This window comes from Canis lupus, chromosome 3 (genome assembly GCF_048164855.1).
Source record: "Canis lupus baileyi chromosome 3, mCanLup2.hap1, whole genome shotgun sequence".
Taxonomy (NCBI): Eukaryota; Metazoa; Chordata; class Mammalia; order Carnivora; family Canidae; genus Canis; species Canis lupus.
Genome location: NC_132840.1, coordinates 47,961,316 through 47,987,057, shown reverse-complemented (window position 1 = coordinate 47,987,057; position 25,742 = coordinate 47,961,316). Strand labels below are relative to the sequence as shown.

The window sequence follows — 25,742 nt, the reverse complement described above, 5'->3', positions numbered from 1 at the left end:
GGGGGCAGGGCACTCAGTAAGGAACTTAGTGAGCCTTCTTCGTGAGACCTCAGTGCTTATCTAAGAGCCAAGGGGCTCCCCTTCCCCTTCAAAGTGTGTTCGGGCTAGAGGCCACCCTCACCCCCTCACCTTGGGGTCATCGACCACCCCTACCCCAGCCTCACGCCTCCTGAACTCTGAGCTCACCCAGCACATTCTGCAGACAGCTGCTGTGGTGCTTGGGCCAAGCCAACTCCTGCTTTCTAGGTGGGGTGAAGGCCATGCCCCAGTCCCCCTCCTGGGTGTGAGGGTCCCAGTTGCCCCCAGCACCCCAGCCTGCTGGCTCAGCTGGCCCCTGACTCTTTCAGGCAGGGAGTGCGGGAATGAGTGCCCCATGTTCCAAGCAGAGAATAGGCCCAGAGAAAAGGACCCAGCCCTCTTGTCCCCACACAGCGCCACACCGGGTGACCCAGGCACATTTGGGTTGAGACTCAGTACTGATGGATGCCCCAGAGGCAGGGGGAGCAGGGGAAGGCTAGGCCAGGCCTCGAGCCTCATCTCTGAGACACGACCGGAGCAGCAAGATGCCTGGCTGATCTGAAAAGGTAGACTTTGTGCTGCCAAACTGGAAAAACCAGCGGCCACTTGGGCTAGGGCTGGACCTGTTTCTGATGAACAAGGAAACTCCAGCCACCATGGCCACGATGGTGAGGATGCAGGGGTTTAGCCTGTGGCTCCGGTTACAAGCCGGCCAGGCCGGCCTTGGCCCCCTTCCAGTGCCCACAGCTTCCCCTGCTGCTGTCCTGCCTTCTCTGATCCTGGCCTGGCTCTGTGATGGACTCAGGGCATGGGGCAGCGCTTCTCGACCAAGCAGGGTCTCCCTGGCCTGGGCCATTTGTCAACGTCCGGAGGCTTTTTTTAATGGTTGTGACTGGGAGGCTACTGTTGGTGTCCGGTGTATAGAAGGCAAGGACGCTGTTAAACATGTGGGGTGCAGTGTACGGGTCAGGCCCCACCACAGGGCATCACCTGGCCCAGAATGTCAGCAGTGCCAAGGCTGAGCCTAGGGGCAGAGCCAGGAGTCCCGAAGACAGCAAGGTCTTAGAGCTGGGCTGGCTCAGGGCTGCACTTACCCCTTTCCCAGCATCATGACAGCACGGAGAGGCCAGGGTGGGTGTTGCTCCCACTCCCCCGTTACAGGGGGTGAAACGGGTCCTTTGGAAGAGAGCAGAGGCTGGCTGGGTGCCCCAAACACGGGATATGGGCTCTGTGTCCCCTGCAGCCAGCGTAGCTGGCCTGATCTCCCTGTCACCAGCCAGGCCCCCTCGGGATGCATCTCTGGGCCTCCCCACTCCCCCTCAGGCCCCTGCAGAGAGCCACCATGGTACAGCTGGGGACGAGACCCCATGGGCTGGGAGACTGCAGGTCGGTCACTCCCCCTCCCACATTTGGCTGACAGTCCTGACCTCCCTGGGCCTGAGCCATGACACACTAGGTATTTCCAGGTCCTCCGTGTCAATCCCCTCTTGGTTCCCGAGCAGAAGAGATCCCATCCATCCCTGTCACACTGCATGTGCTGTCACATCCTTTGTCACCTCATTCACGGAGCACCCACTGAGTGCAGGGCACCTTGCCGGCCCTTACCCACTCGTATCCTGGCTCCAGTTAGTCCTCACAGCAACCCTGAAGCAGAAGGCTGCATAGGCCCATTTCCCAGGTAAGAAAACTGAGGCCCAAGGAGGCCCAGCTGGCATCCATTTGGTGTTAGGACTAGAGCCATGTTTGACCAGAGCTCAGTGACCCACCCTGCCCCAGTGGGGGGCCCTGGCCAGCTTGGGACAGGTTCAGGTTCTTCTTTGTGAGCATAAGAGCCCCAGTGGGGGTGCAGGCAGGGCACTGCCACAGCCTAGTGGCCATCCGCTGTGCCCTCTATGTGGTCAGGAGAAAAGCTACTCTAGGAGCGGACGGAGCACTGCCCAGCCATCCTCCCCGGATGTCCTCTCAGGGCCTCCCTGCCTCTCTTTCATGCCCGAGGAAATTGAGAGTCCACAGGGTCCAGGGACTTGCCCCAGACACCCCACTTGGGCCAGCCTGGCTGTGCTCCACCCTGCCTGCTACATGCTCTGCTGGGGGTGCCCCAGGGCTCAGAGACAATGCGGCTTTGTGGGATCCTCTACCTCTGCTCACCCGAGCCCTGACTCCTGAGACGTTACCTCATCGGGGCCAGGCCCCATGGGGCGGGGCCCACCCAGGAACAAACAGGCCGGGGTGCTACCACGAGCCCCCACCTGCTGCTGGCCCTAGGGTTGGATGGTCTTAGAGTCTGAGGCCACAGCATATAGACAGTATGATTAAGGCCCAGAGAGGGCTAGAGATCTGCTCGTAGTCACACAGCAAATCTGGCGGAGCCAAGGCTGCCTGTTACATGGAGTTGAGTCACTCTGAGATACAGGTGGTGACCGGAGCCCTTGATGGGGACAGGCTTTGGGGTGGACGGGGGCAGATGCTGGTGAGAGCTGGCGGCTCTTCTAGCCCACAGAGAGGCCTGTGGCCCCAGCATGCAGAGCTCTGGGCCAGGAGCCCATAGAAGCCACAGAGCTGGGCTGTGGTCTGGCCCTGGTGACAGGGGAAGGCCTCAAACCACCTCCAGGATCTTTGTTCCACTCGAGCATGCTCGGTGCTGGGTACAAAGTCACGAGCACTAATTGTCCTGGGTCGTGGCCAGCTTCCTGCTGAGCTGGCAGTGTAGAGACAGGCAGCCTGGGGCGGGGGGGCAGGGGAGCCAGCCCTGGGAGCAGAGGTTTATCCACCTCCTGGGCTGGGCCCGACAACAAATGACTGCTCCCCACACAGCCAGGTGGGCATCCATGCCCACCCTGTAATGTCTGGTGACTGCCCCGGGGTTGCCTGGCTGAGAGTGTCTGGGACTTTCACAGAAGGAACAGACAAAGGAGCGCCCTTGGGCTGGGGCCCGAGCGGAGGGTAGGCTCTGGCCCTCTCAGACCCATTCCCTTCTCCCCGTCACCCCTGCCCTGACTCAGGCCGTGCACTCCCTCACCCACAGAAGCCCCCTCCCTATCCACCTCCTGCTCCCCGTTCACTTCATGCACCCCCCTGCTGGATGCCAGGACTGTTCTTACGGGCAGCTCTAACCTGGTCACTTCCTGCCCTGAATCCCTTCGTGGCTCCCTACTGCCCCCAGGCCCGAGCCAGGCCCTTAAGCAGGTGTAGGGTCTTTCTTCGACATGTGGCCCAGCCCGCTCTGCAGGCTCTGTCGCCCACCCTCCTCCTGCAAAGTCCTCGCAGGTCCTAGATGCTGTTCTTGTTGCCAGGCCTTTGTGTTCCTGTGTTTGGAATGCTGCACCCTCTTCCCACCCGACCCACTCATCCTCGTCTTCCAGATGTCAGCCGCCTCCGGGAGCCTGCCCCAGCCCCCCAGACCTATAGTTCTTACTCATCTGCCTCCTCCCCCACCTCCAGCGTGGGGTCCTTGTCACAGCCCTCTTGGTCTGCTGCTGGGGTCTTGGCAGGGGTCAAGGAGTGCGTGAATGGGCGGGCAGTTAATAAACCTAGTGAATAGGCGAGGGTGACAGGGGAGGCGCAGAAGGGGTAACAGCCCCGTGCTTGAAGTTGGCACGGATCCCTTTCGGAGGGAGTGACTCGTCCCTGGGCAGGTGTCAGACCCACTGGGGTTTGGGTGCAAAATGAAATTTCCAGCCTGACACCAGTCCTCCTGGTGGAAGGGAAGCCAGCACTCAGCCCTGCAGTGCCCCACAGAGCACACACCGGGGAGGGAGGAAGGGCCCTTCCGTGGCCGGGGTCCAGAGAAAGGCAGGAGCTACCCAGCTCGGACCTGAGGTAGGGGTGGGCCCGGTCGGCTCGTGACACCTGGGAGACTCCATCTCCTCCCTCTGGGTCTTAGCTCCCCTTCCCATGGTCCCTGGGGGCCTCTCCAACTGGCTCTGAGCCACAGTGCAAGCCCAGTGAGGAGTGCGTAGCAGGTAGTGAGCGGCCTGTCAGGAAATAGGGGAGTTTGCTGGGAGCTGTCCTCAGTGAGTGGGGCTCAGCAGGGACAGTGAGACAGCCGTGTGGGGAAGACTGGGAGAGAGGCCCGGCCGCTTACTCACCCTGGGAAAGCCTGAAGGCAGGCCTCCCTCCTCCCCGGCCACACAGACCCCGTGGGATTTTGCTAAAATGCGTCTGCATGCCCCTTCCGCTCAAGACCCTGCAGCAGCTTGTCTGTGCTGGCCTGGCCCCACAGCTCTTGTCCTGCCCATGTCTGCTCTGTGGACACCCTGCAGGCCACGCCTTTTGTCGCTGGCCCCACTCCTTCTGTCTTGCCACCACTTTCCACTTTGGGCCAGACCCTGTGGTCCCCACAATCACCACCCCTTTCTCCAGGGCTTACTGCTTTGTCCTTCCCCATCCAACCCTCCCACCCCCCGAAGCCCTTTTTGAGCCCCAGGAGGAGGTTGCTGCCCACCCCCAGCCCTGCCAACATGTAATTGTGCCTCCTGTCCCCCAACACAGAATCTCAGGGTGCGGAGCAGTGGGGGAACAGAGTTCTTCACACGGTCGGCTACCAAGTTCAAGGGGGCCCTGGCCCAGAAGTTCATGTTCGTGGATGGAGACCGGGCCATCTGTGGCTCCTACAGGTGACTCTCGAGCTTTCTAGGGGCTGGGGACAGAGGTGGCTCCTGTTCCCAGATGGTTTCTGCCCTTAATCCTGCCTTATGACACCCTGGTTATTCCGGTTCATTGGTCCCCAAACTGCTAAGGTGTAAGCAGGGCTGGGGCACACCCGCACACCGCCAGCCTATCTCCAGAAGCAGGCAGGGGAGGGCTTTTGTCCTTAAGACTGGTGTTCCAGCCAGTAGTGTCACTGGCCTGGACATGGGTGTGGGCCAGGCACACAGGGCGGTCACTCAGAGAGCCGCCTCCAGGATGGGCCAGGATGGCCATAGCCCAGCTCCACAAACCCCCCTGTATGGGGGCCAGCAGGGTGGGGGCTGCCCCTAGCCATGCCCATCCATGCAGCAAAGCCACTGGTGCCAGCACCTGTCTCCTGGGTGCTGGAGGACAGCAGGGCTGTACCAGGCATTCTGCAACCGGCCTTACGGGGTGCTTGCACAGCCCAGAGAAGTGCCACATTGTGCTGTGTTACACAGGTGGGGGCAGCCCCAGCACAAGCGACTCGTCCCGGGCTCAGGTCTGACCCCAAGGCTCGTGCTCTTCTCTGCCTCTGCTCACTTGTTTCCATCCAGGCCCCCATCTCCAGTCCGATGAGCCCCGGCCTGTGAGTGCGCAGTGGCTGGGGAGGACTCCCTAGACCGGGAACCCAAGGCTGGAGGGAGGAAACTGTCCCCCGTGTGCCTGACCAGGCCACCCTGTCTCTCTGTGCTGCAGCTTCACGTGGTCGGCTGCAAGGACGGACCGGAACGTGATCTCCGTGCTATCCGGCCAGGTGGTGGAGATGTTCGACCGGCAGTTCCAGGAGCTGTACCTCATGTCCCATGGCGTCAGCCTCAAGGGCATCCCCATGGAGAAGGAGCCAGAGCCAGACCCCGTCGTGCTGCCCTCCGTGGTACCGCTGGTGCCCTCAGGCACCGTAGCCAAGAAGCTGGTCAACCCCAAGTACGCGCTGGTCAAGGCCAAGAGCGCCGACGAAATCGCCAAGACCTCCTCTGAGAAGCAGGAGGTGAAGAAGCCCCCTGGGCTGCGGGGCGCCGCACTGGCTGAGCGGCCCGGAGACCTCCCGGAGGCACCCCCGCCGGTCCACCCCGGGCTGCTCCACCTGGAACGAGCCAACATGTTCGAATACCTGCCCACGTGGGTGGAGCCGGACCCGGAGCCCGGCAGTGACATCCTGGGCTACATCAATATCATTGACCCGAACATCTGGAACCCCCAGCCCAGCCAGATGAACCGCATCAAGATCCGAGACACATCCCAGGCTGGCACCCAACTGTGGAGGCAAAGCCAGGACTGCAGCCCCGCCCCTGGGCCCAGTGCCCCCCAGGATGGGGCCCTGGCTGAGAACGGCCTTTCCCAGGGGGATCCCGAGCCACAGCCCCCCGTGCCCAAGCCCCGGACGGTCCCTGTGGCAGACCTACTTGCCCAGGACAACGGCGGTGTTGACTGGGCCCTGGAGACCCCAGCAGAGAAGATGCCCCAGAATGGGACAGACCACGCATCCCCCCGGACACGGAGCTCAGGCCATGCCCCACTCCAGAGGCAGGTGTCTCTGACCCAGGATGACCCTGATGGCCAGGGAACAGCGATCCCCAACGGGCTAGATGGGGAGGAGGATGAAGATGATGATGACTATGTGACCCTCAGTGACCAGGACAGCCTCTCAGGCAGCTCTGGCCACAGCCCCGGCCCCCAGCGGCCCTCGGCGGCCTCCTCTTCTGTGTCAGACGAGTATTTTGAGGTGAGGGGGCGCTCGGTTCCTCTCCAGAGGCGCCACTCAGAGCAGGTAGCCAACGGGCCAGCCCAGACCCCCCGCCGACAGCTGAGTGCACCCCACATGACCCGAGGGACCTTTGGTGGACCCCTGGGTGGTTTACCATGGGCCCCAGGTCGGGAGAGAGAAGAGGCAGCTACCCCAAGGAGGACACAGGCTCCACATTCCATGGACAAGGAGACACAGGTGAGTGGGGGTCCCTGCACACGAGGGGTCCCCACCGGGGCAGGGGGTAGGTAGCAACCACCCAGGGCCGCACATGCGACTAGTCCTTACCAACGCTGGGACCCACCGCCCCAGCACCCCATAAGGGCAACCGAAGCCGGCTCCTGGGAGCTGAGAGGAAACGTACTTAAAATACAGAAATTTCTGATGCTCGAGTTTCAGGGAGTCGACTCTGCCCTGCCGTCGGGTGGTCCACTCCCTGTTTGCCTACAGCACAGACATGGCCCTGTACGCCCCCCAAGGTCACACGGCAGCAAGTGGTCCTCGTCTGGACCTTTTATGTCAAGCCACTACCATGCCAGTCCCTTTGATTATGGCCCTGGGGACCATTGTCCTCCCCTCTCCCCTGGACCAGGAAACAGCCCACATTCGTGCTTTGCCTCTCCTCCTGATGACCGCTGTAGGTCAAGGACACAGAAGTGTGGGCGCCCTGCAGCCTCGGCCCAGCCCCGTGGCCGTCCTACCTGGGAAGAGCGCACGGCTGATCATGCCTGGCATGATGATCAGGCCCATGGGCAGCATCTTGAGGTAGCTGGCCAGGATGGAGCCTGCCTTGGCGTGGTTCAGGTCCCTGGCGGACAGCGAGCGCTGCACGATGACCTGGGGGCGCGAGAAGGGGGTGAGCCCCAGGCCCCCTCAGGAGCACCTGAGCTGGGGTTTCTCTATGCTGTGCTCAGGGGGTGGCGGGAGAGAGGGTGCTGTCCTGTTAGCCCTCGGGCTGCCGGAGGCAATGGCAGCCTGATCCCCGACAGCATTCCCACCAGAAGCAAGATCATGCCGTTCCAGGGGCTCAGACTCAGTCTCCTCATGTGTCTGTTGAGGAGGGAAAGCATGATCCTGCTTGGCCTGACACACTGGCACTTGTCAGGGCCGGAGGCCACCCTGGTGGGACGGGACCTGGGACCCCTCACCCCCATCTCCTGCGCCCCGTGAGAGTGGCTGCACACTCTTGTATGTGCCAGGAGCACACACTGACACCAGTGTTACATCTCTGGCCGAGGTCTGGAGCTTTAAACCCTGGGGTTTGGGGGAGCTTGTGGTCAGGCAGTGGAGGGATGCTAGGAGCTGCCCCAGCGCAGCTCCACATGTAGCCCTAGGCAAATCCTGACTGGGCCTCAGTTTCCAGATCTGCAGGACGGGAAGAGGGACAGGACCAATCATTGGAAGCAATGGCATCTCTGAGATCCCTCCCAGCTCTGAAGTGATTTTTTCGTTGTGTGGTTTTTTTTTAAGTGTAACTTTGAACAGCTTTATAGAGATATATTCATGTAAACCGTACGATTCAGTGGTTTCAGTATGTTTATAGGGTTGTACAGTCTACAACTGTTACGTTTAAGTATTTTTCATTGGGTGTTTTGCAATTTATTTATTTTTAAAACTTTATTTATTTTTAAAATTTTATTTATTCATGAGACACTCACAGAGAGAGGCAGAGACACAGGCAGAGGGAGAAGCAAGCTCCCTACAGAGGGAGCCCGATGCAGGACTCGATCCCAGAAGTGATCCTGGGATCACGCCCTGAGCCGAAGGCAGATGCTCAACCACTGAGCCACCCAGGTGCCCCAGGTGTTCTGTGCTGTAAATCACCACCTGCAGTTCAGGAGTGAGAATCTGTGATTTTTCACTTATTTTCCAAACATGCTAGTTGAATGGATAATTCCCAGCATTTCCCTCTGAGACTCAGCTCCTGGTGGAACAGGGTGCAGAAGTGGGGGTCCTGAGTGTGCAGGACATGCTGGCTTCACTCCTGCTTCTCCAGCAACTGCCTCTGACTTGGGACAAGTCCCTGCCTCACCTTGGGCCTCAGTGTCCCTGTCTGGGCAGTGAGTGGGTTAGATACAGCTCTCTGTAGACCCTTCCCCTCAGATATCCTGTGGTTGCAAGAGCCCTGCACTCCTCATGAGAGAGAAAAAGCATTTTCCTAAAACCCCATGCATCAAATCCCACTATTTCATTCAATACTCACAGTGGCCCGTTTTAGGAGGTAGTGGGGGAAGCTGCTGTCACCCCATTCTGCAGCTGGAGATGCTGAGGCTCACTGCCCCGGCAGAGCGAGCATCGGGCAGCGAGGCCGGGACCTTCCCTGGGTCAGCGGGCTACCGCATCCCCAGCACCTCTGAGCACAGGCTTGGCCAGAGCTGGCATTCACTCCTCGTGCTCAGCCGCTTAACCTGCCCGAGCCCCTGGGTCCTCATCTGCAAAATGGGATACTACCACTGACCCACGGGCTTGCTGCCGTGTAGATGGCCAAGCCCGTGCCTGGCTGCTCACGAGTTCCCTGAGTGCCACTCTTTGGGAAAGTCCTGAGCTGGCCTGGTGGTCACAACAAGGTGCCCACTGTGTGATTGATGCAGGTGCTGTCACCTCCTAAGAGGGAGACTCCCTGTGACATGGAGCAGCAGCAGGTGCCAGAAGGTATGCTGCTGGAGAGGGCAGGACCCCAGGAAGCCTCCTGGCCCATGTGCCTCCCTGCGTTTCTGACAGGGCCACCGAGGCCAGGGAGGGGCAGAGTAGGACCAGGCACCCGGGATCCGGTGCAAAGGCACCTACGTTGTGAGGGTGCTGGGCCAGGACCTGGCCGTCCCCCAGGCAAACCCTGAGCGGGAGGACGACAGGGAAGTAAGGCTGTGGCCAGGCTGTAGGGCCCCAATGTTGGTGGTAGTCAGGACCACCTTGGGGTCAGCCGTGGCCTGCCTTGGCCTCCTCGTGTGACCTTCCTATCCATGCAGTAGGGCCCAGCCAGCCCTGATCTTGAGGCCAGGCAGTGTGCTGACTCACTTGGCCTTCATGGGAAACTCTCCTGATTGACATCCCGCCTCGAAATGCCTGTGCCACACCAGGCCCATGCTGAGTGGGGAAAAGAGAGGTGTCCTAGAGAGGAGGGGCATGGGCGAGGGCTCCGCTCTCCCGAGATGCTGGGCAGACACCTGCTGTCAGCTCATCTGTGCCCTAAAGGCCTACATGGGAGACAGCAATCTTGGAGCATCATGTTATAGCTGGGGAAACTGAGGCCCAGCCTCTCAGGGTTCCTGAAGCCTCCTAACCTGGATCACTCTCCACTGACACAGCCCAGAGACGATCCTCCTGCCTGGGCCAGGGCTGAGCCCACTGAGCACTTTGCTCACTGGACGGGAGCCATGGCCATGGGGGACGTCACTCAATTCTGGGTGCAGATCCCAGTTCTACCTGCTGGGCCTGGGAATGGGGTTGGCTGGGCCTATCTCGCAGGGAAGGCTCTCCTCCTCCATCCCGCGGTGGTGGGGCCCTTGGGGGTGCAGGTCCAGAGGCAGGATGGCTGTGTCTTGCCTCACAGAGTGCTTCCTAGAGCTGCCCCCGGCCTTCTGGGGCAGGCAGAACTTCTGCTCGGAGGGGGTGGTCTGTCTGGGGTCCCCTGGTGTGTTCACGGCTCAGGGAGAACAAGAGTCAGACTCCAGAAGATGACCCAGCCCCTGCCCTCACTCGAACTCCTGGCCCAGATCGAGGTGCCAACCCCATTGACAGATGGAGGAAGCTGGGGCAGGAACAGCGGAAGCCTCCCTTACTGTAAGCATAAAAGGCGGGATCATTCCCATATGACATGGGGAAACTGAGGCACGAGGTAGTGAAACCTGTCGAGGACCGCCAGCTGGTGTGCGGCAAGGCCAAGAGGCAAAGCCAGGCGTGCCAGCTTGGGGTGTCCTCACTGTCTTCTGCTCTTTCTCCCTAGGGCCAGCAGAGCCCCCACTACAGAGTCCCTGTCTCGGGGACCAGGGATAAAGATGCCTTCCTGCGGCCGATGAGGACCTCGGGACCCCTGCGGTACCGCCCTGCTGCTGACGGCGCCCAGAGCTCGGCCAGGAAAGCGGGCCCCGCCGTGGCAGGCCCATACCCCTGGCAGGTCAAGGGTGGCCCCATGCCCCGCACGCTGGCAGATCCTGGGACCCCAAGGCCAGCCCAAAACGCCAGCCCCCAGGCCGATGGCAGAGTCCCTGAGGAGCACCCAAGTCCTTTTGGAATCCCGTACTCCAAACTGTCCCAGTCGAAGCACCTCAAGGCCAGGACGGGCAGTGGCCAGTGGGCCTCCTCTGATTCTAAACGGAGGCCTCAGGCCCCCAGGGACCGCAAGGACCCCTAGCATCCTGTCCCTGGGCCTGGGGCCATGCGGTCCGTGGCCTCTGCCCCAGCCCAGACTCACCAACCAGGTGTTTGCGGGGCTGCTCCAGGGATTGGCAGACGGGCCGCCCGGACCAGAGCCCACCCCAGAAGGTGGGAAGGTGGGGTGGATGGCGACATTGACACTCACCTGGTCAGTGCACCAGTACCAGGTGGCCATGATGGTCAAACCGAAGGTCATCCCAGTCCACGGGAGGTCCCCTGTGTAGGGGTCTCGGAACATGTGCATGGCATCTGCACGCGGCACGTGGCAGGTTGTGTTGGCGATGATCCTGGATGGGATGGCCTGGGCGTAGGCGACCGCCAGCTGCTCATACCCGCCGATGTGGTCAAAAGCTGGAGGGGGTGGGACAGGGACGGGTTGGTGGCTGGTGGCCCTGACTCCGGGCCCCCACTTCCCAATGCATCAAACTTGACTTTTTCCCACTCACCTTTCCTGGTGTCTAGAAAGGCATGGAGGGTACAGGGTTTTAAAAAATCGGGGAATTCAAATGGCTGTTTTATTTGTATTTAAAATATACTATTAAATGAGCATTTTGCACTGGACACCACAGTGTCCTCTTGGCCCTGGATGCCTGTTGGCCCCGGGCAAGGGGTTCTCTGCCAAGCTTCAGGTTGTCAAATCAAGGGAGCCAAAGTATTCTTTCTTGGCATTTGAGGACCTTCCCGCGGAGTCTAAAGTGTTAAAGTCCTGAGCTGAGGCTTCCGAAGGATGTGATTTTGGCAAAGCTGAGGATGGCTGGCAGTCATGTAGCACTGAGAACAGAAACAAGTCCCAGCAGGGGCAGGGGAGTGACCAGGGCCGCGTGGCCAGCCGGCTGGGCTCAGGCCCGAAGGCTTTTGTCTCGAGACCAGACCACTTTCACTCCCTCACTGTTTCTGTCTACCTCAGGGTCAGGGCCCTGTGTGGCCAAATTCTGGCCCATCTGTGGCTTTTGCTGTGTCTACAATCAGTCCCCTCCCATCCAGGCTGGCCCTGGCTGCCTGGGTCCCCCTCCTGCAGTGGCTCCTGGGGACACAGGTCCCTGGTCTGAAAGGAGGCAGATACAGAGACGACTGAATACAGGAAATCCTCTGTCTCATCTGTCCCCAACCCTGCCTTTCCCAACCAGGAAGCCTGCTGCCCGGACCCTGGGTCCTTGCCTCACTGCCACCTGGAGCCTGGGCCGGACGAGTACTTGGGGCAAATGTACAAACACTGTACAGAGGCCCGAGATTGCCTGGCCACGGGATCCTACAGCCTGCATCTGGAGGAGGCTCAAGAGTTCTTGTGTACTTCTAGAGATGGGAAGTTCACTACCTATTGGGGCAGCCCTCCAGGTTACCAGACCAGTAGCACCGACCGGTCTAAACCCTCTTCTCTCTTTCCGTGCCACGGCCAGCGGGCTGTAGCAGCACTTCTTGGGGTTACGGACGTGAGTTTGAACAGTTGGAGCAGGCGCCCAGGCAGCTCTGTGGTCTCCTGATTGTGTGCACACCTCACCATCAAGCCCTGAGCCAGGACAGGGGCAGTGGCCCAGCATTCCTGGGTCAGCTCCACACCAGACCTGAGGCCGGAGCTGGTGACAAACACAGCTGGGCGCTGGCGGTGGGAGAGGACAGGCAGCCTCTGTCATCCAGGGAAGACCATCCGGGGGTACTGACTGCCTGGTGGCTTGTCCTTGGGAGTCCACCCCCACCCAGTGCTGGCACCTGGGTCCGGGCAGGCCAGCCCCCAGACAGCCTCACCTTTGACAGTCAGGATGATGGCCCCCACCACCATGATGAGCGTTTGCAGGGCGTCCGTGTAGATCACAGCAGCCAGGCCCCCTGTGGGTAGAAACAAGGAGGCTGGAGGGAGGGACTGCTTTCCCGCAGACGTGTCCCCTGCCCGCTCGTGGGCGGCTGAGCTGTGGGGCCCATCAGCTGGGCCCACAGAGCCAGCTTCCCATCCACACTGGGCCGGGCCATTGAGGAGGCGGCCCCCTGAGCCCCGCCAGCCCCTCAGGCTCTGGCACGCATCTGCCCAGCCACACGGGTGCGCGGGTTGGGGGGCAGCTCCCCTTGCGAGCCCGCCGCCGGCTGGGCACGTACCTGCGATGGTGTACAGGGCCGTGATGACGAGCATGAGGATGGTGGAGAGGTAGAAGTTCCAGCCCAGGCAGATGTGCACAAAGAGGGCGCCCGCGTACAGGTCAATCTGGGGAACCGGAAAGAAACTTGTGTGGAGGCTCGAGGTGACCGCAGGAGCCAGGGCAGCACTCATGTGACATGTGGCCACGATGCCCCATGGACAGGGAGGGACAGACACGCACTCCCTCCCCTACACACCTGTCGGCGCTGTCGCAAGGGTGGGAGGGGGTCCCGGGTGTGGACAGGCTGTGTGCAGGGGATGTTGCTGATGTTAATAAAGTCCGAAGTGGCTACCAAGGAGCAGAGTTGTTATTGAGTCTGGCCCCTGGGGGGGTATGTGAAGGGAGGAGCCCTGTACCCTGGCTTCCCAGAGGTCAGGGGGACAAGGAGGAGTCCAGGAGGGCTCCCTGAGGGAGGCGCAAGGAGATGGGTCTGCAGCTTTGGTCTCCAGGCCAGTCCCATCTGGGTGTGCCCCCCTATTCTCTGCTCCTCATTAGACCGGGGAGTGGTGGTGTGAAAAGAGACCAGAAGTGTTGAGGGGGGCAGGCTGGGGAACAGACGGGCAGTCTTGCTTACTGCCCTCCGGTGGGGTTGAAGTGAAGCCAGGACCGTGTCTCAGGCTGAGGCTGGTCCCCTGGGCTGGATCCCGCCGCACCTATCCCTGACTGTGGGGCAGCATAAGGGGCCGGAGCCCTCGTCCTGCAGTGAGCCTTCCAACCATAATTCCACCCCCAGGGGTGAGCCCAGGGAAGGCCGGCAGGACTCTGTCCTGTGGGACCTGGGGTTGGGCAAGGGGCTCCGAATCTGCCATTCTGGGCCTCCTTAGTGCAGGAGAGCTGACCCAAAATACAGCCTTTGGGGCCAACAGGCTCCTGAGAAGCCTGGCAAGGCGATGGGTCAGCCGAGCCTGCGTGTGGGGGGAAGCACAAGGCCCAGGGGCGCGGGCCCGGAACGACTGCAGCGCCTGGCCCGACACGAGCCAGCCAGCACTGCCCAGTCGGCGTGTGGACCCTCTGCCCCGGCCCCAGCCCTGAGGACACAGCGCCCACAGAACCTGGGTCTCACTCCACAGCCTCTGTCCCCTGTAGCTCTCCCGCCAGGCTCCTCCTCTACCCTCCCTGGGAGAGACCAGCCAGTGTGGACTCTAACAAGGTGCTTTTGGGAGAAGAGCGGCCACTCACTCTGGCTGGCTTGGTGGTGTGCATGTGCGTGAGCGTGCACGCGTGTGTGTTGGGAACAGTGTGTCTACCTCCAGCCTGAGGACAGAAGCCCAAGGTGGTGAATGTCAGAGCAGGAAGGACTCTTCGAGCCCCTGTCCCATCAGACCAGAGAAGAAACTGAGGCCTGGGGAGAGGAGGGACTTCCTGCCAGGTATCAGAGGTGAGAGTGGCCAGTGAAGGGGGACAGGAGTCCTCTAGAAAGAAGCAGCCCCTCCCCCTGCCTGCTCATCCTCCAGCCACCACTCAGGACCCTCCGTGGACCCAGGCCGCCTCAATGGGAGCCTTCAGGCCCCAGCCATAGGTCTGTCTGAGGCTGGGTGACTTGGTCACACCGGGCTGGCCACCGTTGCACCCCCAGCACTGGCTGGGTCCCTGTGACCTGGAGCTGCCCAGTCTGCACCCCCCATCTTCCAGAACTGTCTTCCCAGATGCAGCTCCTGTAACCTCTCCTCCTCAGGAACGTTCTTCCGTGAGAGTGGGCCCTAAGGAGTGATGAGGACCTGGACAGGGGTCAGGAGCCACACAGGCCAAGGTGTGGAGGTAGGACTCTGGCTGCTGTCTTCCCTCTGGGGCCCTGCACAGTGTCCAGGAAGGACTTGCTGCCGCAGCAAGTAGAATATTGCCTACAGGCTCCCAGGGAGGCCCCAATGGGAGCTTTTGATGGCACCCAACCCAATCCAACCTCTCCTGCAGCCCGAGCCCTGTCTTCTGTGGGTCCCAGGAGAGCTGTGGCTCGGTAGAAGCTAGAAATCCTAAACATACACAGCTCTGAGCAGGTCACGTCACTCCCTGGGCCTCGGTGGCCCTTATCTGGAGGGTGGGGATGCAGATGTGGAGAGAGGGGACACAGATACAGGCCCTCCATCCCTCTGCAGAGACCTGCCCTCCGGGAGGTTGGAGGGAGGGCAGGCAAGACCCCCAAAGGAGCCTGTCCTGCCCCTTGCCCCCTCCATCGAGGCCACCACTGCCCCTTCAGGGCTCCAGAAACTTCTCACCTTTGCCACACTCCCTACACCCGACCCTCTGGCCACTGCTGTTTCCAAAACACTCCCACGTTAGCTGTTCCCACCCTCTGCCCCATCCCTTATCCAGAGGAAAATCAAGTTCTCAGCATTTCCATAGCACATAGAACAAAATCCAGCTAACCAGGCCCAGCAGCCCTATGCCACCTGGCAGGCCGCCCCTGCCGTCCCCTGCGTCACTCACCCCTCCCCGAGCTCCAGCCTCACCTCTACCTTCACCCCTTCCTTCCTTCCGCCGCTGCGAGCCTGGCATGTTCAATGCGAACCAGTCTCTCCGAAGGGAGCCTGACCTCTGCCCCTGCTCTCATCGCTCTAGAATTCAGCCCCGCCTTTGCTCCTTTCACCACACTTTTACTATTGTGATTATATTGGCCTGTGTACTTATCTTTCTGGAACACAAAGCTCCCTGAACATAAGGAATGTGTTTATCGCCCAGGGCCCAGCACACAGTAGGTGCTCAAGTCGATACGTTTACATGTGTATCCCAGGGGTTGGCACAGCAGAGCCCACAGGCCAAGTCCAGTCACACACATTGTTTCTCACTCCAGCAGCAAAGTCCAGTAACTGGTGTGTGTCCTGCGAAGCTAAAAATATTTACTTTCTGGCCCTTCATGGAAACAATTAGCTGGCCCCTGGCATATTTTGTCATTCAATCCCATGACGTATGCCAGGCCCATAGAAGCACTGGGGACACATCAATGAACAGAGAGAAGAAATGGGGGAGACACTGACGTGGGGTGGGGAACAGATGTCAAGGAGAGAGGCGGGCGGGCGGTGTAGGATGTGTCCAGGAGAGTCAGGTCAGGGGGCCTGGATTCTAGGTATCTCTAGGTCAGATACTTCTGGGACCAGAGAGGGGACAGTGTGAAGAGCTGGCCTAAGTGGGCCCTGGTTGGCATTCAGGGTGTGCTTTCCACTCTTACCCTCCTAGGGGGGGGACAAGTCCAGGCCCCCAGGGCAAAGAGGCCTGGAGGGCCCACCAGGGTGGCGCCGCAGTGCCCGAAGGGCGCCGCCAGGGGTCAGCTGTGTGAAGGAGCTGACGGGCCACAGGCCGGGCTCCCTGCAGCTTGGGAGCCGCCAGAGACCGCGCGCTCAGCGCCCCCTAGGGGACAGTCCTGGCTCACCTCCGCGCCCCCACCAGTGACCTCTCCCGGGGAGAACGCCAACACCCTCATATCTAGACCTGGGGCCGAGCAGAAGGCAGAAGGCCTGCTAGGCCAGCCTCACTGGGTGGGCAACTCCTTGCCCCTCTCTGGGCCTCAGTTTCCCCAGCTAGGGACCCAGAGACAGAGATGGGCATGTCAGGTGTGTTTGAGGGCCCCCAGAGTAGGGAGGATTCCAGGCTGTGTTGGCCGGACGCTGGGAGTACAGCGCAGCTCACCGATATCTTGGTGAAGACAGACAGCAGCAGGGACAGGACAGACAGGTAGGTGCGGATCCGCTGGCCTCCATAGCGCTTCTGAATGTATTCGGGCATGGTGACGATCTGGGGAGACACGGGGGTGGGACTAAGCTCTTGCCCGAGTTCAGGGCCAGAGCTGCTCCAGGACAGAGCCAGGCCCGCTTACCACCGTCCCAGAACCTGGACTGTGACTAGGGACAGAGAGACAAGTCTGGGGGCTGTTGTGACAAACCCAGATGAGCTATGACACAGCTGAATGGGGAAGATGGCCATGACGGCTAGGAGATCCAGGAAGTGGAAGCCACTGGAGGTCAGTGACTGCCCAGCTGGGGCTGAAGGAGTGGGCAGGTCAGGGACAGAATCACCTGGGAGGGGGCCCCCACGTGTGCCCCCCAGGTGTGCTGCCCACATGTGCCGCCCAGGTATGCCCCCCAGGTGTGCCGCCCAGGTGTGGCCCCCAGGTGTGCTGCCCAGGTGTGGCCCCCCAGATATGCCCCCCCCCCCCCCGTGTGTCCCCCAGGTCTGCAGCCTGTGTGCTCAAGCAGACGGAGCCTATCCCCCAGGCACAGCAAGCAGGGATAGGAGAAACCAACAAAGTCCCCAGGCTGAGGTCCTCGGGGACGTGTCTTCATGAGTCCATAGGGATATTAGTTGCATTAATAACAAATCCAGCCCTGAGAGCAGTGGGTTCGCGCACCAACTCTTGAGCAAAGCCAGGGTTGCCGCTCATCCGCTCCGCCGAGCCCGACCAAGGCTCCCGAGCCAGGCGAGGCCATCCCGAGGCCCCAGGTGTAGACTCACCTCTGAGGAGATGTAGATGGGCACGAACACCCAGGCCAGGGCCAGCAGCACATACGTGGCCTGAGGGGGACAGAGGCAGAGTGAGGACGGCAGGCACAGCTCCCACAAACCCTGCTCTAGAAACATGGCCCGGACCAGTTGTCTGGAGGCCTGCCTGGCCACGGGACCCCGCAGCGGCCTCGTCCTCTCTCTGGGCCTCTGTAAGCAGATGGCCCCGGGCCAAGGCTAAAGCTCCCCTCCCGCGGGCCTGTCCAGCGCTTCGGCCATCCGAGGACCAGCCTGTCCCAGGAACACCACCCGTCCAGACGCTGGCCACCCTGAGGTGCCGGGAACTGCTCCTTGGGCCGAGGGCAGACTCCGGTGAAGCCCCACCGGCGTCCTCTGGGGCTGCTGCCCCTCTCACACCCGCCCGCCACCCCCCATCACCCCCCCCCCCCCCCGGCAGCTCACGTTCCACTCGAAGCCCGCCACGGCCAGGCCCCCGGCCGCACCCGAGCCCGCCAGTCCAATAAAGAGGCCCGAGCCCTCGCTGCTGGCAAAGAGAGAAGCTCCGATCTGGAGGACAGAGAGGACAAGGAATCAGCAGCAGCCCCCCTCCCCAGACTCCGAAGCCCCCACCCTTTACACAATTCCCAGCACCCCATCCCTACACTCCCAGCTCCAGGACTCCCGCCAGCCTCCACCCGGCCCATCATTGCCTGCCTGGGCTGGGGGCGGGGGGGTGGCGGCCTTGGGTGAGGAAGGCACACAAGGTGACCTCAGGGATGGGCCCCTAGCGGGCACCTGCACCAGGGGTCCAGTCCCACCAGAAGGAGGGGCTGTGGGGGGGAGGAGAGCACTCACCGGCCACCAGGTCATGTCCCGGCCCGCCAGGAAGTAGCCTCTCACGGTGTTCCTGCTGGCCCGGCATGAGGACTGCAAGAGCGGAGACAGAAATGGGCACACGATGAGATGAGCACTGGGTGTTATGCTATATGTTGGCAAATTGGATTTAAATTATAAAAAAAAAAAAAAAAGAAAAAGAAAAGAAAAGGGCAGCCTGGGTGGCTTAGCGGTTTAGCACCACCTTCAGCCGGGGTGTGATCCTGGAGACCCAGGATCAAGTCCCACGTCGGGCTCCCTGCATGGAGCCTGCTTCTCCCTCTGCCTATGTCTCTGCCTCTCTCTGTGTGTCTCTCATGAGTAAATAAATAAATTAAATAAAAATAAATTTAAAAAAAGGAAAAGAAATTGGAACCCTCACAACCACTGCAGAGAACATAAAATGGTGCCCTTGCAGTGGAAGACAGTCTGAGAGCTCTTCAAAGACTTAAACAGTCAACACTTAATTGGGAACGCAATGACCCAGCATTCCACTGCACCTCCGAGAGAACTGGAAACCTACGTTCAAACAAAACTTGTACCTGAATGTTCATAGCAGCATATTCATAACAGCCCAATTGTTGCCCAATTGATGGACACAACCAGATGCCCATCACCTGACGAACAGACAAAAGGTGGACTGTCCATACCACGGAATATTACCCGACCACAGGATCGAATGCGGTTCTGACACCTGTCACGACACAGATGGCCCTCAAGAACATTCTGCCAAATAAAAGGAGTCAGATGCAAAAGGCCACGTATGGTAATGACCCCATGGGAATGAAATGTCCAGAACAGGTGAATCCATAGAGGCAGAAAGTAGAGTAGTGGTTTCCAGGGGCTGAGGAGAGGGGGCAAAGGGGAATGACTATTAATAGGTGTGGGGTTCCTTGCGGGGTGATGAAAAAGTTTTGGAACCAGATGAGGTAATGGTTGTACAACACGTGAATGTTCTAAATACCACTGAGCTATACACTTTCAAATGGCTTAAGTAGGCTCCATGTTCAATGTGGGGCTTGGTCTCACACGTGCTCTACTGCCTGAGCCAGCCAGGCGCCCCTAAGCGGTGGGATTTTTGTCTCTGTGTGACGACTTTTGAGTCAAGGATTCTGAGAGCTTCTTGGCCTTGATTTCTTCTATTTTTTGAAAAAGATTTTATTTATTTATTCATGAGAGACACAGAGAGAGAGGGGCAGAAACACAGGCAGAGGGAGAAGCAGGCCCCAGGCAGGGAGCCTGATGTGGAACTCGATCTCAGGACCCCAGGATCATGACCTGAGCTGAAGGCAGACGCTCAACTACTGAGCCACCCAGTGCCCCCTAATATTTTAAAGATTTTATTTATTTGAGAGAGAGAGCAAGCATGGAGTAGGGGGAGGGGAAGAGACAGATGGAAAGAGAGAATCCCAAGCAGACTCCCTGCTGAGCATGGAGCCCAGAGCCTGACATGACACGGGGGCTCGATCCCAGGACCCTGAGATCATGACCTGAGCCAAAACCAAGAGTTGGACACTTAACCAACTGAGCTACTCAACACCCTCTCTTACTTCTAATATTTTAATCTCTGATACATTTCAAAGAATTATCACTCAAGTATTCCTGTATACCTTTTGTTTTGGAAGGAGTATGGAATTTTGTGCTCCATAATATAATTTTTAAAAACCTGAAATCAGAGTGCCTGGGAGCAAATCCCAGCTTCTCTGCTTCTTGGCTATGTGATCTTGGGCAAGTTACCTCACTGGTGCCTCGGTTTCCTCATCTGTAATATGGGCCTAATAAAAGTTCTTCCCTCATAGGCTTCTATGAGGTTTAATGAGTTAATACTCGTAACAGTCTGACAATGGTGACTGGTACCTAGGAGGTGACCAATAAGGGTCAGTGATTCTATGGATTTTTCAAGGCCTCACTAAGTGCTATCTGGACAGGAGAAAATGAAAAGAGGTGAACTTGAGGACAGAAGACATTTGAAAAGAAAAACACAGCAGGTGTATTTATATATTTTGCATTCTTTTTTCAAAGCATACATATCCTAACGTAAGGCTGGATCACACAATCTCAACTGATATACAGGCCTCTTTCTACCTGACTTTAATTGCACACACACCCCCCATCATATTTAAGATGGTTCTCTTGAATTGATTGCATCTGTCATTCAAAGCTTTTGGTATGAGTCCTGCTTGCTTTTCTCCCACCTGAACTCCCATCAGTTTCTGTGAGCTATGATCCAGCCACAGTGAATGCAGTACTATATGAAGGTTCCAGGAGTCTTGGCCAGGATGGTCACATCCAGCTGTGTAGGCTGTGCACTGTGCAACTTCGAGAGCAGCTCTGTTCTTAACCCGTGATTTTTCCTAACATCTCCTCGTCTTCCAAGGATATGGTGGGCATTGCCAATTGCCTCCTTCTTGCCCTTTCCCTTCCTGAAGGGGTCTCATTTCTTCCTGGCAATTGGCTTGAGTGATCCAGACCCAGTGTTGAGCTCCAAGAGTCCTGACTCATCTAAGCCTTGGGACCTATGATATTCCTTTGCTGTCACACCTGGTTCAGGGCAGTTGTGGACTTAAGCTGGGATGGCTCCTGGCCTCCTAGGAGGTGGAGGAGGATGCCAAGGCTCTGGGGATGCTGGCAGCCACGTGTACCTAGTTAATATTCACTGAGTGCCCCTTGGCAGCAGAGTTGATTCCAAGTGCTTTATTTGTATGCAGTGTTTTATTACCTATGAGGAAGTCAAGACTTTTAGAGCTGAGAGTGGCAAGTGATGGAGTCAGGATCTGAACCCAGGCTGAGCAGACAGTTTGGGCATCAGTGCAGGAAACTGGGCTCAGGACAATGCCACACGTGGGTGGAGGCTGAGAAAGCCAAGTGAAATGCACCCATAGCCTTGATGATGCTGTGAACCCCTGGATCCTACTGTGCCTGAAGCCTTATCTATTGTTGGACTTTTCAAGATGGACATTATTACATTTCCTTCGTTGTTCGAGCTCATCCGATCTAGGTTTTCTGTCACTTGTTAACAGAGACCCTAATAGATGCAAAGGCTCAGCTCAAGGTACCTCATCCAGGTTCACCTCCTTAAAGGTCCTCCTCCCCCAGGTTCTCCTAATCGCAATGTCAGAGCACCTTGGCAGGTGCACCTGTCCAACCCAGCTTGTCCCATCTGCATTTGAGTGATGAACACCCACAATCTGGCTCTGGCACCCTTCTCGTCTGGCTCTGTTCTTTGCTGCATATGCTCACAGCCATCCGGCCAGCAGCACCGAGCTGGGCCAGCCTGGCCTGCTTGGAGGGACAGGCCAGAACTCCCACAGCCTCATGGCCCACGGCACCAGCCAAGCTGGGGGAGGTGGGGCCCGGGCACTGAGGCCGATGGGCCCCAATCACCGGGTGGCTCAGATGCCCAAAACATTTTCTGAGATGTGTGCGTCCAACTAAATCTCCCCAGCCATGCTGGCCAGGAAGGCCTTCTCCCCACTCCTCTTCCCTCTTCGGAGCTTGCTGACCTCCAACACCTGGCCATCGCCTCACCTCCTCCAGAAAGCCTCTGTCGCTGGCAGCCCCTCCCCTGAATTCCCAGCCACCGGCTCACCCAGAAACAGCGTGCTATGGCTGGCAACAGATTTTCCCATCCACTGGCCCCCTGTGCTCCTTGGAATGGCCATGAGAAGTGGGCTGCACAGATCTGCACTGCGTATTTCAAGAGACGTGCCCAGAGAGGTTAAGTAACTTACTCCGAGTACCCAGAGTGGGGACTAGAAGCTAGCGGTCCCGACCACCAGCCCTGACCTGCCTGTGGTTTACTATTCCGCCACCTAAGAATCAACTCCAATTACTCCTGCTGCCACCACCCCTGACCCCAGCGCCCCCAGCACCCCCAGCACCGTCACACCATTCCTGCTATAGAACCAACAGCAGCAGCAGCAGAATCCGAGCCCATGTAGGCACCTTGGGTAGCAGAACTCCTCTGACTCAGGCACTCGGGGCTTGGGATGAAGTAGGTGCTGAGTCCGTCTTAGAGATCAAGACCCCAAGGCCCAGAATGCTGAGCGGCTTTTTAGGATGCCAGAGCTGGGAATGTGACATTCTTGCCTCTGGCACTCGGGCTTAAATCAGGGGCTGGAGTGGATAAAAAAGGATACTCATTCTCCCCCCGTGGATGAGACCACCATGTACCATGGCTCAGGGACGCTAGCCTGGGGAGCTCTGAAGACAAGGAGGAAGGGCCTGGCTTCTGCAAACCCAAAGCTGGTTTTGTGTTCACCTCCCTGCCACGTAGTCCTCCAAGGTCAGCATTATAAGTAGACAGGAGGAACCTCTCCTCCCCTATGCACAAGGACTTGGGGTTCACTGGGTAAGTCCCAGACCCCAGAGCACTGGGGTTCATCTGTAAACGGGGCTGTGGGGACCCGGTGATGAGCACAGGGCCTGCATAGCAGTGGCCTCACTGCTGCTGGAGTCTGTGATGGCCTAAATCACTTCTCTTCCTCATCGAAGGTGAGAGAAGCTGTCTCAGGAACTAGACTAGGCTGGTGGACACAGTCCTTTTAAAAATAAAGGTCCTGGGGATCCCTGGGTGGCTCAGAGGTTTAGTGCTGCCTTCAGCCCAGGGTGTGATCCTGGAGACCCTGGATCGAGTCCCACATAGGGCTCCCTGTGTGGAGCCTGCTTCTCCCTCTGCCTATGTCTCTGCCTCTCTCTCTCTCTCTCTCTCTGTCTCTCATGAATAAATAAAATATTTAAAATAAAATAAAATAATGGTCCCCAGGCTCTGTGTGCCCCTCCCCTTCTCTGGATCCTGACCCAGCCGGTGTGGGAGCAGCTGCGCAGATGTTCACACCGTAGGCCCATCTGACGGAGGAGACAGAGGCTGGGAGGAGGACACGGTACTGGATACCCAGCTTGTCGGCCGAGCGAAAGCCCAGTGAGCTTCCCACACACCGCCCCGCCTGCCCACTGGAGAGGACTTCCTCTTCCTCACCTTGGACACTGAGCAGCCACTGCCCAAAGAGAAAGGGACTAGGTCAAAGTCTTGGACAAATCCACCCCAGGGCCGGGAGGAGGACCCCAGCAGACCTCAGGCCTCCAGGAGAGACGATGCCGGGTTCCCAGCCCCAGTGCCCACCCTGGCCGGCCGCCCCCCGCGGGCCTCTCACCCATATGCCCACGGCCACATTCAGAGCGAAATACACGGTGATGACGATGATGTCGGTGACGCTCAGCTGCGGCCGGGGAGCATGTGGGTCGCCGGTGGAGTTGTCAGCCGTCATTCTGCAGCAGACACCAGCTCTGAGCAAGAGGAACTGAGGCTGGACCGGGTCAGAAAGGGCTTCCCGGCAGGCAGTAAATTGATCATTAAACCGAGCCGGGATGGTGGCATCTCCAGCCCACAAGGCAGCCGCGTGCAGGGAAGCTGCTTCCAACTGCAGCCAGGGTGTCCTCTGCCCCCCAGCGGGAAGCAAATCCTGACTGTGAGAAAGGGGGAGAGTCCCCCCTAAACTCAGAGGAGGTTTGGGAAAAATAAAGGGAGTTAGGGGGCACCTGGTGGGCTCAGTCGGTAAAGTATGTGCCTCTTGATCTCAGGGTTGCAAGTTCGATCCTCATGTTGGGTGTGGAGCCTGCTCAAAATACTTTATAAATAAATAAATAGATAGATAGATGATAGATAGATAGATAGATAGATAGATAGATAGATAGATAGATAGATAGATAGATAGGCAGTTTAGTGCATCCAAAGGCAAACAGAATAGTCCGAGAAAGGGCTCAGTTACCTGATGTGTGGCTTGACCTTTATTTAATTTGTATAAGAAGGGGCACCTGAGTGACTCAATGGTTAGCATCTACCTTTGGCTCAGGTCGTGACCCCGGGGTCCCTGGATCAAGTCCCATATTGGGTTCCCTGCAGGGAGCCTACTTCTCCCTCTGCCTGTATCTCTGCCTCTCTCTCTGTGTCTCTCATGAATAAAATATAAAATCTTAAAAAAAAAATAAAATAATTTGTATAAGAAGCATGGAAGGTTGGAGACAGATGTCTCACGTCTGGGGACACCACTGTGGTGGGCAACCATGTCCTGTGGCTGTTAGGCCATGAGTGGACTTAGAGAGGCTTGGGATGATGACTCTTGCATCATGTGGTTCACTTCCAGCCACAAGAGTCTCGGCCCCAGAACATCCCAGATTTGGACAATAAAGGCCTGTTGCCAAATATTCTGCTTTCTTTTTCCTTATTATTAAATACTCTTAACCACTGAAAGTCTTTGGAAAGTTTCACAGTTTCATTTTTGCTTTCTTTTTCTAGACCAGTTGAAACAATCTCAAGCCCCTCGTTGTGACCATCTCTGTTCAGGTCTCCGTGGTCTCCTCAGGACGTCCACGGAGGGACACATCCAGCAGTTGCCTGCCAGGAGCTAAGGACAATGCTTCGCCTTTCTGCATGCTGTCACATTTTGTCGCTCACTCAGAGTAGGTGACATCATATCACAGTCAAGGAATGGAGGCCAGGAGGCTAAGCCATCTGTCATCTGGCCATGTCAGGGGCAGAGCTGGGATTCAGCCCTCCAGATCTGACCCCAGATGTTCCCCATTGGTGATAATGATGGCTCTGGTTCCACTGGAACCCATAGAGTCTCAGATGCTTACTCACTAATGAAATCATTATCCACAGCCTGGTGGATGTCTCCGACACTGCCCGTGGCTTTGCAAAGTATTTGGAGTTTAACCGGGACACGCAGCTCTTCTAGAAGTGTTAATGAGTGAGCAGTGAGCTGGGAACATACTGACCTGCAAAAACCCAACTGCACCTGTTACTTGGTAACCCGAGGTAGACTGTTTAAAGATTACATGCAAAACTAGACACGGCAGAGCAACTAAGTCACTGTGTATAGTAAATTCAGGCAGGCGCACATTGCCCCCTCCCCAACTACCCACACCGTCAGCCAGCTAGCCTCTCCAATGGTGTTTACTTTCCAAGCCATTGCTAGAAGCATATCGTGAATCAAAAGATCATTTTATACCAGAAGGACCCAACTGGATACTATCGAAATTTATTAAAGCAGTCTCCTAAAGATAAAGAGGTTGAAAAATTGTCTTTGGTCCCCTCTCCTCAGCCTGGGTCTCAGAAGGAAATAAACCATTAGGGATAAAACCGCCTGCCTATGGTAACAAGTTCTGGGGACTAGAGGTCACAAGGAGTGGATGGTCACAAGGACAGGGAGAGGACAGCAGTGAAGGACATGAGAAATTCCACACTTAAGCCCAATCACATTCCATATTCCCACCCCATCCTACCCAACATGACCGCACTCAGATCAAAGTCTTCTGGCCCAACTCACCCAGGACAGGAATGAATGGGACTGCCCAGCCAAGAAGCCAGCCATATCATTAAGCTGCATCCATCCCAAGAGGAAACTCCTATGTCATGTTTTCCAACACCACCGCTGATGCCAAATGTGTGGGGATTTTTTTCCCCACACCAATGAATTCTCCATCTCCCTGGATGCCAACTA

General features: G+C 58.0%; 2 protein-coding genes across 7 annotated transcripts in view; one reads left to right on the top strand and one right to left on the bottom strand.

Moving 5' to 3' along the window:
• FAM83G (family with sequence similarity 83 member G) overlaps nt 1–13,231 on the top strand; it is a 30,593-nt gene extending 17,362 nt beyond the window's left edge. Inside the window, exons 4-7 of one of the 4 annotated variants that reach the window (XM_072820904.1) lie at nt 4,510–4,634; nt 5,386–6,631; nt 9,025–9,085; nt 10,377–10,576. In XM_072820904.1, the coding sequence (XP_072677005.1) occupies nt 4,510–4,634; nt 5,386–6,631; nt 9,025–9,085; nt 10,377–10,426 (1,482 nt within the window). In that variant the 3' untranslated portion in view covers nt 10,427–10,576. The other 3 variants (XM_072820903.1, XM_072820902.1, XM_072820905.1) reach the window with 3 other exon arrangements.
• SLC5A10 (solute carrier family 5 member 10) overlaps nt 1–25,742 on the bottom strand; it is a 72,726-nt gene that overhangs the window by 32,987 nt on the left and 13,997 nt on the right. The window contains exons 1-9 of one of the 3 annotated variants that reach the window (XM_072820908.1): nt 23,394–23,569; nt 18,223–18,294; nt 17,830–17,934; nt 17,380–17,439; nt 16,558–16,662; nt 12,896–13,001; nt 12,551–12,631; nt 10,953–11,158; nt 7,135–7,270 (exon numbers count right to left, since the gene is read on the bottom strand). In XM_072820908.1, the coding sequence (XP_072677009.1) occupies nt 7,135–7,270; nt 10,953–11,158; nt 12,551–12,631; nt 12,896–13,001; nt 16,558–16,662; nt 17,380–17,439; nt 17,830–17,934; nt 18,223–18,294; nt 23,394–23,507 (985 nt within the window). In that variant the 5' untranslated portion in view covers nt 23,508–23,569. Of the gene's footprint in view, nt 1–7,134; nt 7,271–10,952; nt 11,159–12,550; nt 12,632–12,895; nt 13,002–16,557; nt 16,663–17,379; nt 17,440–17,829; nt 17,935–18,222; nt 18,295–23,393; nt 23,570–25,742 lie in introns of those variants that run through there. The other 2 variants (XM_072820907.1, XM_072820906.1) reach the window with 2 other exon arrangements.